Source organism: Brachyistius frenatus, unplaced genomic scaffold, assembly GCF_029030835.1.
Source record: "Brachyistius frenatus isolate BFR_SWC_R1_liver_20210118 unplaced genomic scaffold, ASM2903083v1 Contig_18, whole genome shotgun sequence".
In the NCBI taxonomy this organism is placed as follows: Eukaryota; Metazoa; Chordata; class Actinopteri; family Embiotocidae; genus Brachyistius; species Brachyistius frenatus.
The window spans coordinates 3,941,887-3,960,456 of record NW_027210617.1 but is presented as its reverse complement, the minus strand read 5'-3'; the positions used below and the strand labels follow the sequence as shown (position 1 = coordinate 3,960,456).

Below are 18,570 nucleotides of genomic sequence, written 5' to 3'. Positions count from 1 at the left end.
AATCCCACTGCTGTTACAGTGAAAAAGCAACAGTATAATACTGTTCATACTGTCACAAAGACTTTCTGGGACACCCAGGTATTTAGGTTAGATAAAAAAAAAAAAAAGACTCAATATTTCTGTAAACTTGACACACCCCAGTCCAGTTCCAGAAACGTTAACACAGTGATGTGGTATTTAAAATGCTTAAACTGGCTTTGCTGCTCCTCCACCTCCTTATTTTTTGTTTCCTCAGGTAAGGCGGATGGGGAGTACAGTGTTTGATGCTAGAGTCCTCACCTGGGAGCAGGAGAAAGGTGGGGCCAGCGTCATGTTGTGGCAGGACAAAGGACGGAGGCGGATGAAGCTGTTTTGTGTTCGGAAAAGAAGCTGAAGAATAGTTATGAAAATGCTCATGGTAATCTCTGGCTGTGGTCAGTGGAGCTTTGATTGATGGCTCTGATATGACAACTAGTTGCAGGTGATTTGCAAGGACTCGAGAACAGTTGCAGCATGCAATGGAGGTAAATGCACGACTCTTTCTTCAGCGTGTGGGGTATTTATATGAGGCTGTTTATGAGTAATTTCAACAACAATGTTACTGTTAACAGTTAACTGTTAACAATGATTTAGGAATAGTCAGAACAGATTGGTTTAATGTTCCCCCATGCTTTACTCTCTTTATCAATTGGTTGAACAATGTGGCTCAGCTACTAATGACTAAGCAGCTGGTAAATTATAACTCTTGTGCTGGTTAAACTGTCACGACTTTGTTGCAGGTCTGATGCAGATAGTTGGATCTGAGCAGCTGTGGGTCTCTCTCACCAAGGTTGCCCATTTAGCTTCCAGCAAATATTCAGCCAGAAGAGTTGGTAAATTCCTGAGTATTTCATCATATAGAAGACAAGCCCAGAGTTGCCTTCTGTTCAGCTCAGTAACATTTTGTTTACATCATGAAGTAGTTAATAGCAGGGTTTTGTAGACCTACAACTGGCAGAGGAGTCTGTTTAGATCAGCAGCAGTGATTTATATCCTTCTGTCTGTTGTGCTGTAGTGTTAGTAAGCATGGTAACAGCGTAATGAGATACAAGACTGATGAACGTAACTCAGCTGAGGGACATAAGCAGCTCTGTTATCTATTTCGTGCAGCATAACCCGAGTCTATTAACGTCTAAGTCTCCACCGCATCATGACCAAGGAAAGTCTTGAATCTGGTACGTTTTGTTTGATATCCATACTTTATTTTTCTCTTGCTAACTATTGTCTTACTGCTTACCGTTTTTAATAAGATCCACCCAGTAGGGAGTGAAGTTAAGTGTTTTTCAAATTGAAAAGTACAGCATAGTACTGATATTCATTGCCACAAAATGTCAGTACCTCTAGATTTTTATTTTTTGTTCCTATATAGGGGGTCATGTTTCTTGAGCGGATGCTCTAAGATTAATTTTGGCCTTCTTGAGGCTCTAACAGGGGGACTATAAGAATCCCTTTGAGATATGGTTAACAGAATTACACTACATACGTGCACTTGCATATTAACACAGCCAGAAGCATGCACACACATTTACCTGCGGTCTCTAGATACACATTATATATGAATCATTGCCCGCTAATGATCTCTGAGAGCTTAGAGTCTGTTTCACAGGCTTCACATGGGAGGTGAGGGCAAACAGCCGCTACTACCACGAACACAAACAGAAGAAATCCTTCCTGTGCTTCCGCTGGGGGCGATACGCGGTGAGTCAGGGACACGTGTGCTTCCACACGATACATTTGGACACAGGTTAATGTGTTGCTATGTCCCTTGTGCTTCTCCTCTCCAACTCTCTGTGGCTCTTCACATTGGTTGCCAGGACAATGTTGTGCGCAGCTACAAGTACTCTGCCTTTACTTTCCTGCCCCTGACGCTGTTCGAACAGTTCCAGCGAGCGGCCAATCTCTACTTTCTCCTCATGGTGGTGTTGCAGGTCAGATGAAGGCTCTGCTGTTCTCTCTCACTCTGTTCAAATGTTTTCAATCAAAACATAAATCATCCTTTGGGTGCCAGCTTTAGCCTTCATTAATTGTTACGGTATTCAGATACAGTCTGTGTCAGCATTTGTACTTTTTCTGCTTTATTGGGATAAAACTGGATTTCCTCTAAGTGTGCACACAAACGAAGATATCCTGTTCTTTTACATTACATCATGTTGTCTTTCAAACTATTTGTTTATGTAAATATTCTTAAGTCTCTCTGTATAAAGGAGGGTGGACACAAACCATGTCACATTTGTTTAGACAAAATAACCATAACTCATTTTGCACCGACAAGCTTTTTCCAGAGCTTTCAACATTTGCATAGATCATCATACCTGTGGGGACATGTTTATATGTGCATATGTTTTTCACCAGATGTTTCCTTTTTCCTTCTTTGTTTGCGCATGCCTGTGTGTGCTTTCCAGTGTATCCCTGCCATCGCATCCGTACCATGGTACATCACCATCATCCCGCTGACTATCGTACTTTTTGTGAGAGGCCTGAAAGACCTCAGCAACGACATGGTGAGACTGCCTTGTGCTCGTTCTCTCAGCTGGGGCAATTTTGAGTGGGATTAGATCTCGGAGATGCATGTACGTACACACTCACACACACAGGTGCATACGCGTAAGCACAAATATACTGTATGACCGGCCTCACGCATGCATTTATGCTCTTGGCATTTGAACATGTATGCACTCTTTTCTCCCCTTCATTGTCCTCATTGACTCCTTGTCCTCTCCTCATTGACTAAACCAGTCATCCCAGCAGCATTAATTTTCTGTCCTATCATTAAAGCTTTTCCTTTTAAATGCAGGCGGGATGTTTTGCATGGAGAATTCTCTGGTTAAGTGCATCACTGAGTTACGGTCGTTAACAGCTCTGGGTGAAACGCTTGCTTGACCCCTCTCTATTGACTAATCATTTAGTGGAGGGTGTAAATCTCCCAGCTGGTGTCACTGTAGAGCCCCATAATGGCATTTCTCCTTTCTCCTTTCTCCTGTTCAACCTTTCCCGGCCACTCTCACTCCCTCTCACATGCTCCTTGTCCATCACTCTCATCCACCGTCGTTGCCACGCTCCTCAACCTATCTCTGTACTTTCTCGCTTTCTCTCTTTCTCTCTGTCACTGTCACTCTCTTTCTCTCTGATCCAGGCGAGAAGACACTGCGACTCTGAGATTAACTCCCGACCCTGTGACGTACTCATTTCCCAGAGGTGAGGACAAAGACAGTGGGTTATTCTCTCAGGAGTCAGCACAGCTCCACTTTGAAACAGCCCTCTAATGAATCTCTAATGAAGTGTGAATGAGTGAATCCCTGGATGGTCACTTTGCGAGTTAGAGCAGGGCGAAAACACAGAGCGTTTTCTGCACCTATCAAAGACAAGAACTGTGGTCAACCTCTTCTCTTACAGTATGTTCAGATGTATTTTTACTACGTTATGTTACTCATACATTCAAGATGCTGTGCTTTCTCTGATAATTTGGTAAATGTATTTCCTGATATTTTTTTTTTTGTTTAATGGGATTTCGTTTGGTTATCATAACTGATTTTCTTTTCATGTGAAATTAGTCGGGTTTATCTTGCTTATTATAATATATGTTAAATGATAAATAAATGCTCATTCTTCATCTGTCTCAGTTTCAACCCAGTCCAATGGAAAGATGTGTGTGTGGGTGATGTTCTGCGGATCCACAAAAACCAAGTCATCCCTGTGAGCCTCTCAAGTAATAAAACATAGAAGTCAGCACTAGTCTTTTAAAAACAGGGTCTAATTTGTTGCTGTTACTGAATGAGGATGAGAGTACACATTGTTAACCTACAATATAAAAGTAGTATGAATAGTATACATTTGCACATTTTCAGCATAGTAGTATGTAGCGGTTGAATTTAAATATAAATACTTGTAAATAAATTTAAATTTATATTTCCAGTAATTTTCCTCTTTGCCACCTCTCCAATTTGAGTTTATATTTTCTGCCTTTCCTCCCAGGCGGATTTTCTTCTTCTGTGTAGTTCAGATCCGCATAGTCTGTGTTACGTGGAGACAGCTGATATTGATGGGTGAGAAACAAAGTCCTCCGAATCAATTCATTCTGATGCCTCTGTGAAAATGTATCGCTTAATTCATCCCGAAGTCATCAGAAACATTTATACACCTGTACATATATACAAGTTGTTATGTTTATAGTAAGGGTGGTGCATGTTTTACAATACATTAGGATTATTAAAAACAGCTGTACGTACTAAGCATTAAAAATATGAAAACACGAAAGACCACCAAATACAGATATGTGCTCAAAAAGCACAGGCTGCAACAAAAAAAAAATTCTGGGGGACACTAAAAAAGGACAGATATGTCTGGAATGTGTTTGTTGTTGCTGTGGTAACTCATAAAATTATGGAAAGTGAGCTAACATTTTAGATGGACAGTTTCGGACAAGAAGCAGATATGAGCTAGCCTTTTTATGGTTTGTGCCTTTTGGTTAAATGCAGAGTAAAGACAGTTGTATGAGTCTATAAGCTTTAATGAATTACTCCTGTACTAAACAACATGTAAATCTGTTTACTGAACTTGTAAACCAAACACATTAAGACTGCACGACTGCTTATTCATATATGTATTAGCTACTCGTTGCTTTGGCTTTCTAACTTTTATTGTTTCTGTTGATTTGATCAACTGTTTAATGTTAACGATAAAGTTTGAGTAAAGTTTTTTTTCTTCATACAGAGAGACTAACCTCAAGTATCGGCAGGCTCTCAGTGCTACACACAATGAGCTGACCTCTCACCCTACCGAGGAGGCGCTCGGTGCCTTTGATGGTGAATAAATGTTTTGTGTTCCGAATCCAGATTCCAACTGTGCTCATTTTAAAGTAGAGCAAAAGTAAACTCGTAAACTAACTTCTTACAAAAGGGTGTTCTTGTAACTTCTCATTTTACAGGTGTTGTGCTCTGTGAGGAGCCCAACAATCGCCTGTACAACTATAGAGGTCAGCTGCAGTGGCGAGGAGAGTGTCTTACCCTTGACAACGAGCACATCCTCCTGAGGGGAACAGTCCTACGCAACACGGACTTGGCATATGGCTTGGCCATATACACTGGTACTGGTAGAAGAATATAATCAGTTTCGAGAAGCAGATATGATCGTAGATTTTTATCCCCGCGAGAGTAGAAAGATACAGATTTTGTTCATAAAATGTATACCAGCCACGGTCAAACTTGTCTGATGAGTCTAACAATGACCCCGATGCAAAGAAGCTCTTATATGTGAAGCAGTCTCTCACAAAAGTAAAAGAAAACTATTAAAAAATATTTCCAGACCACCTATCCTCAAGACACCTTGTACTGTGGCCTCCACTCATTTCAATGACGAATTTCTATACATAAAATACAGTCTACTGCTAATTATGGCACTAAGTACTTAACTCTCGCAGCTGTGTCTTAAGTGTGGGTGTGTTAACGTCATGCAGATTACAGGCTCCTCCTGTCTTTTAAGTGATCATTGATCGGATATTACTGGACCAGGCAGAGATGCTGTGGATCTCTGAGATATGACCCTTTCAGTTCTTGTGAAGCAGATCAATAGATCAAATTCTTCCTGAGATGGGTTTTACACATATCATCAGAAACTGTCTATTGGTGTGACCCCAGTTCAGCCCGATTATAACTCTAACTAACCTCACACTTGACATAGCGTACTTTAAATTAAGCAGGCTCAAAGTTGACATCTTAATGCTTTTGTAGGGCAAAGTTAGAATCAGTTTTCTGCCCTTGAACGGTTTTGTCATTTTTACACATGAAGTTCAGCGTCTTTCGACAGTCTATGTGAGTTTGAAACAACATCACCAGAAAACATAATGCGATACTTTTTATTGATCCCTGCAAGGAAAATTCTGTCTTCCCCTGACCTCTCCACACCGGGGTCAGACACCCCCGGCGCTGGTAGGGATTCAGCATCTTGCTCAAGGGCACATCAGCAGAAGTTTGCTGACACGAGGGCTTGAACTCTCACCCTCTGGCTGCAGGATGGCCCTCTGACTCACTTGGCCAGGCCGCTGCAGCGATAGCGTCTGATAGTAGTCTGTTTTATGCCAGGCGCGGACACTAAAATCCTGAGAAACTGCGGGAAACTGAGAGTGAAGATGACTCGAACAGAAAAAGTTTTCAACAGAGTGGTGATCGGGGTGAGTGAGGAAAGGGCAGGGGGATGACAAGCATGAGGCATCTTATGGAGTTATGTTATACAGTGTGCGTCTATATTCTGGATTTCTAGATAGTCCTGGCAGTGCTGCTGGCGGCTCTGTTCCTTGCAATCGGCAGTGGCGTGTTTTCGAGTCAGGTCATGAGCCAGACAGAGGTTCTGTCTGCTCTGGTGGTTAACAGCAATCCATCTTACACCGGATTCCTCGTCTACTGGAGCTACATCGTCCTCCTCAGCCCAGCCATGCCCATAGCACTCTACATCTCGTTAGTTCCATATTCAGTACGACAATCATTTGAAAATAGAGATATGCGTTTGTGTGTGTATGTTGCATTTACTGTGTATGTATGCTCCGTGTGTCGTGTTCGCAGGTTTGAGGTGGTCCACACGGTCCACAGCCTGTTCATTGGCTGGGATATGGAGATGTATTGGCAGCAGGCAGACAGACCGGCACAGGCCAGGAATACCTCACTGACTGAGGAGCTTGGCCAAGTGGGATACCTGCTGAGTGACAAAACTGGGACACTAACCCAGAATCGTCTGCTCTTCAGACAGTGCTGCATAGTGGGGGAGATCTATGGTAACATTCTCTTAGCGATGATGAGACTGAAACTGCCTCATGACCTGGTGATATCATTTTCTATATCAAAAGCTACATTTTCTTATGTGATGTTTTAGTTTGTCAGTTTAAAAGAAACAACAACACAGTACTAAGACTTAAAAGTGGGGTTTTTTTTCATGATGCACAGATAATTTACAACCTACTCTGTTTTTTTTCTTCATTTCATTCAGTTTCAACACGATGACATCAAATAAGGATGTAATATACTCTAAAAATTCCTTCTTACAGGACATAAAACAACTTTGTCATCTGATAGATACAGTATATCAGGAAAACATCATTGACTGTAAAGTCAAGACAATATACAGAACAATAAATTGCTTACTCTTGTTGTTTTGCAAAAAGTCTTTAAGTTATAAACTCATTAAAAGGGAATTAAGACCTTGTAGACTTCAGGGAGTACTTAGTAAGTGTTTTAAACTATAGTTACAAAGTATCAAATTGTAGAACAGTTTATGATTTTAAAAGTGGAAAAATAATGTAAAAGATTGGCCATTCATTGTTGACGATAGTAAATGTAAAAATACTTTATAATGTCCCCATTTCAGTATGACATAACAGTGATAGCAATGAGACCGTTTTTAAAACGCGTTCTCCTTGTTTGGCTGCTGAGCTCAAGAATGTGTGAAACTACAAGATTGCATCCCATAATTACAGCTACACAGTAGTCACTTTGTAATTTGTGTAACAGAGTTTGATAATGACCAGGGGATACGATCTTACATAAACCCTGGAGGAATGAGACACTTTGAGAGACACTTCACATCTACTAAATATTTAAAATGGACTCTGCCCACAGAAGACATACTGTAACTGATATCATATCAGTCACATCTACCATATGTTGTATGTCTGAGCCACTTCCTGGTTCAACTCGTATGTCTGTTTCCTGTCTTTATTTTTTTTTTAAATTTTTGTCTCTAATTTTTTTAAAAATACTTGTGTGCATTTGACTGATAAACATTACCTCCTATTCAAATGCTTTTTCCAATTCATTAAACAATAATAATTTCTCTATTTCTTTACAGGTGATGCGTCAGTCAGGGCAGAGGATGTGGAGGTACTATGATTACACTCTGCATCTTTGAACTGTGTTTTGTCCTTTTGCTGCCTCGTATCTTTCCAGCCCAATTCCAACGTATTCTGGAATCCGATCTGATAATGTCATTGCACACTGACATGTGGTTCACCTTCGTTTTCCCTTTGTCTACACAGCCCATGGATTTGAGCTGGAATCCGTTCTCCTGTGGTGGTCTGTTCATGTCTGCTCCCAGCCTTGTGGAGAGACTCAGGGGACAGCAGTGTTCACTCAGCAGACAGTTCTTCACTGCGCTGGCTTTATGTCATACTGTCATGGCAGAGTGGAAGGAAGGTGAGGCTGTATGTGTGTGCATTCATGTCGTTTGTGATTCGTCACCGAAGTAGTTCATCTTTCAACTGATAAAAGTGTCAAATCTGAGACAGTAGCTGACCTCAAGTCTGATATTTGCTGAAACCTTGTGACTAATTAGGTTTTTGTTATGTGCTGACTGACTGGATGGGAGTGCTAAAATTACAGGTCAAAATACTGTAATTCGCTTGCATATGTAACGTGTTAACTACAGGAAAGCTTACGTTTTTCAGTTATTTTCCAACCCCTTAATCACTGGTCTGAGTCTGATATAATATGTATGATGGAGGAACAATGAATGGTCCATTCCTGGAAGACAACATGTTTATTTCCTCCTTGTGAATTTACCACATTCCAATAGGGACTCCAGTTTATCAGGCTGCATCCCCAGATGAGGAGGCCCTTGTTGGTGCAGCGAGGGAGCTGGGCTGGGTCTTTCTTTCCAGGACGAGAGACTTTATTGTCGTCTCCGAGCTGGGTGTCCCTCGCCAATATCAGCTACTGGCACTTCTTGACTTTACCAGCAAGAGGAGATGCATGTCTGTGCTGGGTGAGAGTAGACCTCTCAACACACTGATGTAATATATTTTCTTTTCTGTTTGGATCACAAAGCTTTGATTCAACTAATCACTCAACTGAAACAATCCCTTGTCATATTATTTAAATCCACTTATATCCACGTCACGTATGTACGGGCTGTGCGTTTTTTCTTTCAGTGCGGGAGCCAGAGGGTGGCTTAAAACTGTACTGTAAAGGGGCAGATATAGTGATCCTGGAAAAACTGCAGAAGGACTGCCCAAATCAGGACAGCATTGAAGAAGCTCTGGAGGTAAATTATTGCACTTTTCTTTTGAAGCAGTGTGGCTGTTACTCCTGTTTGCAGTCATTACTCAAAGCTACGCCCACCCCCACCCCCACCCCCTTCCCCTGTTTACAGTTATAAGTCAAATATCGTAGAATTATTTATAAAATCTTTTTTCTCGTTGAGATGAGTACAAGTCAAATTGGACTCGATGTATAATATCTAATAATTGAATATCTTCAATTGTCTGAACATCAGAGCTTCAACACACTGTACTGAGAGTAGTTGAAGATCAATTAAAAGTTCTTGACCAATGATCAATGGGGTGTTTAAGAAAGAATCAGGCCAGTCATCTCCAGTTTAGTCCTACTTAGACAGATGAGGCATCGCTGTCATGACAGAAATATTTATCTCCTGTTTTTTCTCTGTCAATGCTTTAGTTCCGCCTAATGCTGTAAATGATGTGCAGCCTATCAAAAACTATGTTAACTCATCTCCTGTCAGCTGTTTGCTGAGGCCTGTCTGAGGACACTCTGTGTTGCGGTTCGATCTGTTCCTGAGGCATTATGGGAGCAGTGGAGTAAAACTCTGACTCGGTCTGCTGCCATGGTGACCTGTGACCGTGAGGCATTGCTGGAAAAGCTGTATGATCAGATGGAGAGAGACCTACAGGTGGGCTTTTCCTCAAAGGGATTTTCTATGTTTATTTTCAATCCTCCATTTGAAGTGGTGTCGCTGATCATTGAAACAGCGGGACCAATAAGGATAACTCTGTTGTGGAGCACAACATAGACATAATCCCTGTTCACATACATCTTTGTTAATCCTATGCGTTGCTTCTCATTGCGAGGATGAACTTCACTGACATCACCTTTTTATAGTCTTACTACTCTGTAATAAAGTATGAATGCTGAACAGAAATGCTATTGCAGCTTCTGGGGGTGACAGCGATAGAGGACCGGCTTCAGGAGGGTGTTCCCGAGACTATTGCTGTTCTTCAACAGGCTGGGATTAAAGTATGGGTACTGACTGGAGACAAAAAAGGTATTGTGACTTACTGTAGCAGGAGGCACTTTGAATGCTGTGCTGTAGCCGCATAAAAGCAAAGTATCTGTGTGGTTTGTGTCTTTGTCTCTCTCTTTCCTGCCCTTGTTACATTGTAGAGACTGCAGTGAATATTGGATATTCTTGCAAACTGCTGGATCCTGATGCCAGATTATTGGAATGGCAGGAGCTGAGGTTAGCAATGATAAAAATAAACAAATGCACACAAGCACACACACGTTCACACACTCACACCATCCCATTGATCTTTGTTTGTATGCCCCTGCAGACAGATACTCCAGTCCCCAGACCCACGGGTCAGTTTCTTCAAGGCCAGACAGACAGAGCTGTGGGCTGTAGACAAGAAGATGGCTGGAGCAAAGACTTCTGTGGTCCTCACCGGACCTGAGCTGGTAAACAGCAGCCTGAGCAGCAAATAGATAACTTACAAAGTTTTAAAAATGGACCGATAACTTCGGTCATATTATTTTCATGTGATTTATTTTCATAAAGTGTGGAAAGCAGAAATAAAAGCCTAGAATGTTCACAGTGTAATCACGCACTGGATTTAAATTTGATAAATAACAGGTTTTAGGTGGTAGTTTTTTTCCACCAAAAAATATTGTACCTCTCAGGCATTAATTAAACCAAAAACAATTAATTTCTGTTCATCAAAATGACACATTTAGAAGTTTCCTCCAAGAGAGAAAAATCCTCTTTGCTTTTACACAGGTGTGGTTTTCAGGTACTTTAAACACCACTGGTATGCACAGATCCTTGTCCTTGCCTCAATCCCCCCTCCCCCCTATCCTCCTCTCCAAAAGTGTAAACGCTCAGCCAGTGTTTACTGCTTATTTCAGTCATGATATTTAAAGAAACGCTACTAGGCATGTATAAAAATGTTTAATAGGTCATCAGAGCCCATCTCAAACCCCAAATCAAAGATGGCAACTTTTTCAAACATCCATGAAGGTAGGTGGGTTTAAAGTCAGCACCTAAGATGAGCTGTTTGTTGGTGTTTTACTACAGGCAGAGTTTGACCAGAGACCTGAATGGGGGGCCACATTCATGAGCCTGGCAGAGGAGTGTCAGTCGGTGCTTTGCTGCCGTGTAACACCTGCACAGAAGGCTGAAATCATCAAGTTGGTCAGGAAACACACCAGCTCAGTCACCATGTCCATTGGTGATGGAGCCAATGATGTAAACATGATCAAGAGTAAGTCAGGTTAAATGAAAATATGTCTGACTAAATGGTTTTTTTTTTTTTTTTTTTGTAGTTGTAAGATGTAAACAAAGCGTGTAATGAATCGGCGTGTTCTGATTTCTGTGTTCACATTTTCAAATTTTTTTTTCTACCTCTTCTTGTTCTCTGTTGTCCTCCCACAACGCCAGCGGCTCACATTGGTGTTGGTCTCGCAGGGGTGGAGGGAGGTCAGGCAGTGCAGAATGCAGACTTCGCTCTGTCACAGTTCAGCTTTCTGCAGAGACTGCTGCTGGTCCACGGCCGCTGGTCCTATCGTCGCATTTCCCTCTTCCTACGCTACTTCCTGTATAAGACCTGTGGCTTTGCACTCGTGCATGTATGGTTTGGTCTCTTCAATGGCTTCAGTGCTCAGGTTAGAAACACATGGATTATATAGAGCCTTACAGTCACATTATGAACATGGTGACAACTTTCTGCCTTATTCCACTGTCTATTTTTCCCGCAGTCTTTGTATGAGCCTTGGTTCATCGCTTTCTACACTGTCTTCTACACAGCATCCCCAATAATGTGCCTGGCCATTTTTGAACAGGTGAGATGGAGTTTTATCTTAACTGGATAGTCAGATAAAGATGAATAATATAACAGTGAACCCTGCCTGTTTGTGTTGCAGGATGTTAATGCAGAAAGGAGCTTAAAATTGCCTGAGCTGTACAAGTGTGGACAGAGACAGGAGCTTTCCAGCCCTCTGATGTTGTCCTTGTCGCTCCTGTATGCCGTCTACTCATCGTTTGTGCTCTTCTTCATCCCATATGGAGTTTTCTACAACACTGACTATGACTACCAGACCATGGCAGTCACTGTCGCCATGGCAGCCACGTTCACTGCCACAATTGAGGTCAGTATCACCTTTTTCCACAGATGCGAGTCACTTGTTATCCCAGAGTAGAACATTTTTTATATGATTTTGTAAAGATGATATCAAAGTGTGAAGTAAAAACAAATGGGGAATATTGCACAGATATTGAATTATCAATTTAATTTTGTGATGTTATTATATACACACTAAATCATATCATATTCAGAGTAAAGAGTTTCATTCACACAATCTTTTTTAAAAAAAATAATATGTAGGTGATTTATGAATATATTCAGTATAAATGTGATGTTCTGTTCTATTCTATTCTCTTTTACTTCATTGTTTTCTATTTAAAACAAATCTTGCCGATTTTGTTGCAGGAATGTTGTGTATCAATTTTACATTTGCACCTCATTTCTGAATCAAACATTTTTTAAGAGTAGCTTTCCTGATATCTACTGTTCTGCTTACTCAGACATACTGCTCTCCTCTGATAACAGTTGTTCTGTTTGTCAGATTGTGCTGCAGATCAGGTACTGGACGAAGTTCAATATAGCAGCGGTGTGTGTCTCCGTGGTGCTGTTCTTCATCTGCAACAGGATCACCCACAACTCCCGCCTTTTTAAGAAATCACCCAGCGACTATTTCTTTCTCGGTACCATTCTACAGCATCCAGTGCAGGCCTGTTCTTTGTTGTTGCTCCTGGCTGTGGCCATTTTAACACCCAATTACTGGAATAACCACTGAGTTCAGCTCAGATGGAGACCAATAATATCAAATGCAGACAACAATATACAACCGCATAACAAGACAGATCACTTTCACCTGTTATTTAATCTGGTTTTCTGTTGATCTTGAAGGAAATAAGGATCTGTCTCTACTCCTGTGGACAGGTTTAATTGCTCCCCATGTTCTTTTCATCAGGTGTGTCTGATAAGGCCTTCATCGATCCAGTTGTGTGGCTCACAGCTGTGCTCACTGCCTGGATTGCTGTTTTGCCGTCAGTAACCGCTCATGCCCTCAATATCATTCTCACCATTCATGACATACACAAGGTGAGATATTCTGCATGTGTTGGTGCATTTTAGAGTACAATAGAGTTTCACATCTGTCTCATCATTTCCTGTCACATGTCTCCTTGCAAAATCTCTAACAAAGGCATTAAAGCCCTCCCCCCCACCTAAAAAAAGAAAAGAAATTATATAATAATAATCATTTAGATTTTGATGGGACAACTAAGCACCCACAACAGTGGTCCTTGTAGTACAATTTCAAACAGTCTGAAAAAAATTCACCAATTACCTTTTTTTTTCTTTTTTTTCTGAATTATTCTTGGTTATCATTGTCATGTCAGATGCTGCTCTGCTCTGAAAGGAGACTGTGCTTGCTGCTGTTGGGTACCGTTGTCATGACAATGTTCATTTTGGGGGTCAAATTACAGAATTTTGCAGTCTGTTTTTGTTAGTGTGGGAAAAGATTTTAGCATCCTGTGTACTAATTTGAGTTTGTGGTCTAGGTCCACAGCATATCCCCCCAGCCAGTGGAACTGAGGTCAAAGTTCAGCAGAGGGACGTCTCTCCGCCGTTCATCCTATGCTGTCTCTCAGGGAGCCGCGCCTGGACGCCTCATCACCTCGGCGACCAGCATCAGCAGCACAGCAGTGACAGTGGATGAGAAGGTGACTGCAGCTGGTAACCTTACTGACTCGCAAGGCCAATAATGATGCATTCAAACGGTGCATAAATAATGAGTAATACATTTAAAGCTTTCTATTGAACACTGTGATCATATTGAATATTTCTGTAACATACAATCGAATAGGGGACTCATTATGTTTCTGTATTTCAAACATGTTTTTGTGGGCAATTCTTAGTGATGCCATCACACTGCTGTATGGCTACTGTTTTCCAATAAAGTAAATCATGTAAAATACAAAATATATGATGCACCATGAATCTTGTTTATTACCTTTACATTGACAGTTCACCTCTGTATGAATATCTCTTATATTTGCTGTGTAAGACTGTTGGGGTAAAAATCTAATTTCTAACACCTCATGTCACCGGGAATTTCCTATGAAGATCAAACCCAACACAATAAACCATCAGCAGCGCTTTGTTTTACAATTGTTTTATTTGTTAATTTATTTCAAAACACGCAATTTACCCATATTATCCTTTTAAGTTTTTATTTTTCTGTAACAGTTATTACTCAGATTTTTTTTCTTCTCAAAAGTCTCAACTAGAGTGAAACTAAAAGTCCTCCACAGGCTCTCCGGCTTCTGCAGTGGGAGGAGGGAAAAGAGGCTCCCTGATCAGACGTGAGTGGATTTATCCCTCGTTTCTGTGTGGGTGGAGGTGTTTGTGTGTGTATAAATGGTTTACACCAGGGTAATGTGAATGCACATAAGTGTGTGTGTGTGTGTGTGTGTGTGTGTGTGTGTGTGTGTGTGTGTGTGTGTGTGTGTGTGTGTGTGTGTGTGTGTGTGTGTGTGTGTGTGTGTGTGTGTGTGTGTGTGTGTGTGTGTGTGTGTGTGTGTGTGTTTAAGTGCAATACGTGGAATGTCCACATGGCCGGTAAATAACAGGACCCGTAGAGCAGCCCAGAGAGCTGAACATTGTCTTCTAGGTTTGGCAGCCAGATTGTCATACCTCTGATTTCATCTTTGGTTTCAGCAAACACTCTCAAAAGGCAGACTCACCCTCTCCAGCATGTGCCTATGTCTGTTTGTGTGTCTGTCTGTCTGTCCAAGTGCAATATAAGCCACCATCTCCAGACAATTTTGTAAACTTAAGTAAGTACAATGTAAGTGTCTTTGCATTGATTGTGGCCCTTCCTTGGCGCTGGGGACAAAGACAGTCAAACATTGTCGAACAATGGAGCCATGAGCGGGGGAGGATTAGCTTGCAAACATCTGCATGGACTCCATTTTGATGTCAGTGGCAGTTTGGGGCATTCATGTAAAGCTATGTGACATCAGTCTGGTGAAACATGGGGCGCTGTAGTGCTCTTCTCTCCCCAGACACTCTCTACCATACCCTGAGTGACTGGGGTTGCTCCGCCCACACTGGGCTCATGGGATGGGTGGGTGGTTGGGCGGTAAAAGGTCATGGAGGTCAAAGTATAAGGGAAGTAAATGTCGAGAGGTGGGAGGGGGGGGGGGGTTGAGGGTTATACACTCTGACCCAGCAGCAACGATTAAGATTGGGGGGGTCAGGTGTTTGCATAGTTCTCTGTGCAAAAGCCACCAACCGGAGCCATTTTTATTCCTCGCGGCTGGTTACATCATCATTAGATTAGCAGGAAGTTGTGGGTGATGGGAAATATGGTCTTTGCACCACAGCTCTTCTTTGTGTGTGTGTGTGTGTGTGTGTGTGTGTGTGTGTGTGTGTGTGTGTGTGTGTGTGTGTGTGTGTGTGTGTGTGTGTGTGTGTGTGTGTGTGTGTGTGTGTGTGTGTGTGTGTGTGTGTGTGTGTGTGTGTGTGTGTGTGTACTCATGCAGTGCACTACACAGCAGCAGGAGGTGAAGCAGAGCGAAAAGTGAGAGGGGGAATGAGGGTGTGGATTTAACATGTCTAATGAGTGTTGGTTTTGGAGCGTCCCATTTCTTGAGTTTGAGCACTGCGGTCAGATTTGGCTGTGATGGGATGTGAGATGAACGAGTGAGTGGGGGATGGGCCGGGGCAGTCGTTTGGCAGTCGGGCACTACAGCTCGTCACGATCCAGAGAGCCTCTTTTCCCGTGATTTTGTTCGTCCATCCTCCCCTTTCCTCCTCCCCACTGGCCTGCCCTCTCTCTACCTTTTTTCTTGTTTTGAAACTGATTGTCTTCTACCATCACAAAGACACTTGGTTCTGATTGATTAACAGGTAACAGAAGAGGGAGAGCACAGTGTGACTGGGGGTGTCCACATCAGTCCCATTGGCAACCTGTTCGATCCCACAGCGAAATGGCACACGCACATGCTGTTTGACAGTAAATGCTGGCGACATTTCGGGTTGGATGAGCAGTTGCCGGATGGTCCTGCGGTCGGTTGGTCGGTCAGTCAGTAAGAAATGGTTTCAAATTTTTGCATGACAAATATTGCAACCCATAGCAAAGGAACATAAAATAGAAAACACTTTGTCTTCCACATAGGTACAAATGAACACATATACACAGATTGAAGAAAAGCATGTAGACAGACATACAGGTATATTCAAGGCCGGCTCGGGTCTGCGTGTGTCCCTCTGATTAACTCCAAGTAAACAGCCCGTCTTTGGAAAAGCAAGACACACTTTGCAGGACCCGAGTGAGGACCACAAGCTGAGGAATGAAGATTGAATGCTATTGATTGGGAGGAGAGGAGTTTGACCTCCCCCAGCACACACTGCCCCCTACTGTCTGGATTTATATACATCAAAGAAACATGGGGAAAGAGGAAGGGTTGCAACAACACATGCACACAACCAGTGAATCCAACAGTGACGGAAATTCTAAAAACAAGGACCCCTCCAACGCCTAAAACCCAAATCCTCCCACCCTTTTTTTTTGTGTTTATTTTGATAACCAAAATATCCCCCACCCCTTCTCCACCCACTCCCAAGTCTTTCCATCCTCCTCTCCCCACAAAATCACAGGTCATTCCTGTTGGTTTCTATACAGTTATACAATATCCATGCACAAAAGAAAAAAGCGCACCTTCTTTTCAATAGGAGGTGCTGGTCTTTAATATTCTAAGAACATCAGGAGCACTTGAACACACCCAGGAACCTTCAAAAGTAACTGTGAAACTTTTTTTTTCTTTTTCAGAGAAAAGACAACTTAAAGGCAGAAGAAAGCTAACAAGAAATATAAGGTTATTCCTCCTTTGGTTTAACATCAAATTTTTGGTTTTATAATTCAGCCCAAATCATATTTTTGTCATTTCTTTCTTTCTTTTTTTGTGTTTTTTTTTTTTCTTTGAATGCACCCGCCTGTGAGAGAGCTTTGAACTACACATCTGAAGTGAATAGCTCTCGCCCATCTCTCTCAGTTCCAGCCTTCTTCTTCTGTATCTTATTTTCTCGTGTAACCCTCCACAGAAACATTCACAATGTCTTTTCCTTTATGAAAACAGTAAGTACATGCCGTAGCAAAAACAAACGAGAGAACGTACGAGAAAAATAAGCAAACAAATAAAAGGAATTTAACAGTATAAAGCTTCAAGTCACAAGTTCCAAAACTAACTATCATAGTATCATAGTTTCATAATCATTGTTATCATTAGCAGTATTATTTTCAGTTTAAATTACATAAAGTTTACATGAAAGGTTTTTGAGGTATTTCAGAATTAATTGTCAACACACGCCTACCGAGTCGTAGCACTAGCCAGGGGGAAAGGTTGACTGGACAGACAAGGTGGAGGGAGAAGAGTTTGTGTCTATAAACTGTCAGTGAGTCTTCCACACGTTTCTAGTGCAGCCTCTGTGCTTGCACAAAGTGGAGAAAGAGAGAGAGAGAGACACATTTAGTGGTAAAGTTTTACAACTACAGCCCTCCAAGTGCTTAAAGCCACGGCCTCTTTTACCCCCCTCTTTCTCTGTTACACAAAAATATCTCTGATGCGAAAGAGGTAAAGCAGCCGGGATTGTAAGCACACCGGGCAGAGAGCAAAAAAGAAAAAAACACCAAGGCTGAGAGCTATAGAAGAAGATCAACGATACAGTAACAAAGACTCTGACAGATCGAGGAGGAACATATAATTTTGTTTCAAATAAATAGTGTATAGAAAATGTTTTATAGACTTTCTACATGATAAAGTGCTTGTATTCTAGTGTATCAAGATGGAAAGTCAATATGGGAGGAAATGCTGACACAGCCCCCACTCTGTGTCCCTCTCTTTGGCCCCCCTTTCTGTCCATCCAATTATGGGTGCATTGTCTGTGTGAGTGCATGTTTGTGAATGGGTGTGCAGCTCTATGCATGCATATGCATGGCTGTGTGTGTGTGTGTGTGTGTGTGTGTGTGTGTGTGTGTGTGTGTGTGTGTGTGTGTGTGTGTGTGTGTGTGCGTGTGCGTGTGCGTGTGCGTGCGCATGTGTGAGCATGTGTCCAGTGCAGTCCCACCCGTGGTTGAAGGGAAAAGGCACTCAACTCTGTCTGCAAGGCAGCCACCTCCTCCAATGTGGCATGATGCAGTCTGACTGCGCTGTTAGTACAAATGTGTGTGTGTGTGTGTGTGTGTGTGTGTGTGTGTGTGTGTGTGTGTGTGTGTGTGTGTGTGTGTGTGTGTGTGTGTGTGTGTGTGTGTGTGTGTGTGTGTGTGTGTGTGTGTGTGCAATATTGTCAATGTATCTGTCTGTAACAGTTTTTGGGCAAAGAGGGGGGCTCTTATTTTTGGTTTGTGTCCCCCTAGGCAGTTTGTGACTGGTAGGCTGCAGTATCTTTGGTATTAGTGGCGGTTTCACAAACCACTCAGCTTAGTGAGGTAG

The 18,570-nt window shown here is 42.0% G+C and overlaps 1 protein-coding gene across 1 annotated transcript; it reads left to right on the top strand.

The window, feature by feature from the left end:
• The first annotated feature begins 777 nt into the window (after window positions 1-777).
• atp8b3 (ATPase phospholipid transporting 8B3) lies at window positions 778-13,972 on the top strand. Its single transcript, XM_069694627.1, has 28 exons — window positions 778-851; window positions 1,129-1,193; window positions 1,625-1,716; window positions 1,833-1,946; window positions 2,421-2,519; window positions 3,152-3,213; window positions 3,639-3,711; window positions 3,991-4,061; window positions 4,729-4,820; window positions 4,943-5,101; window positions 6,096-6,184; window positions 6,274-6,467; window positions 6,573-6,781; window positions 7,852-7,883; window positions 8,039-8,195; window positions 8,575-8,763; window positions 8,930-9,042; window positions 9,520-9,687; window positions 9,948-10,059; window positions 10,179-10,254; window positions 10,349-10,472; window positions 11,089-11,275; window positions 11,452-11,675; window positions 11,769-11,852; window positions 11,934-12,158; window positions 12,636-12,774; window positions 13,044-13,174; window positions 13,636-13,972. Exons 2-28 carry the CDS (start codon window positions 1,169-1,171, stop codon window positions 13,837-13,839), a joined length of 3,444 nt encoding a protein of 1,147 aa, XP_069550728.1. The 5' UTR covers window positions 778-851; window positions 1,129-1,168; the 3' UTR covers window positions 13,840-13,972.
• Window positions 13,973-18,570: the final 4,598 nt, after the last annotated feature.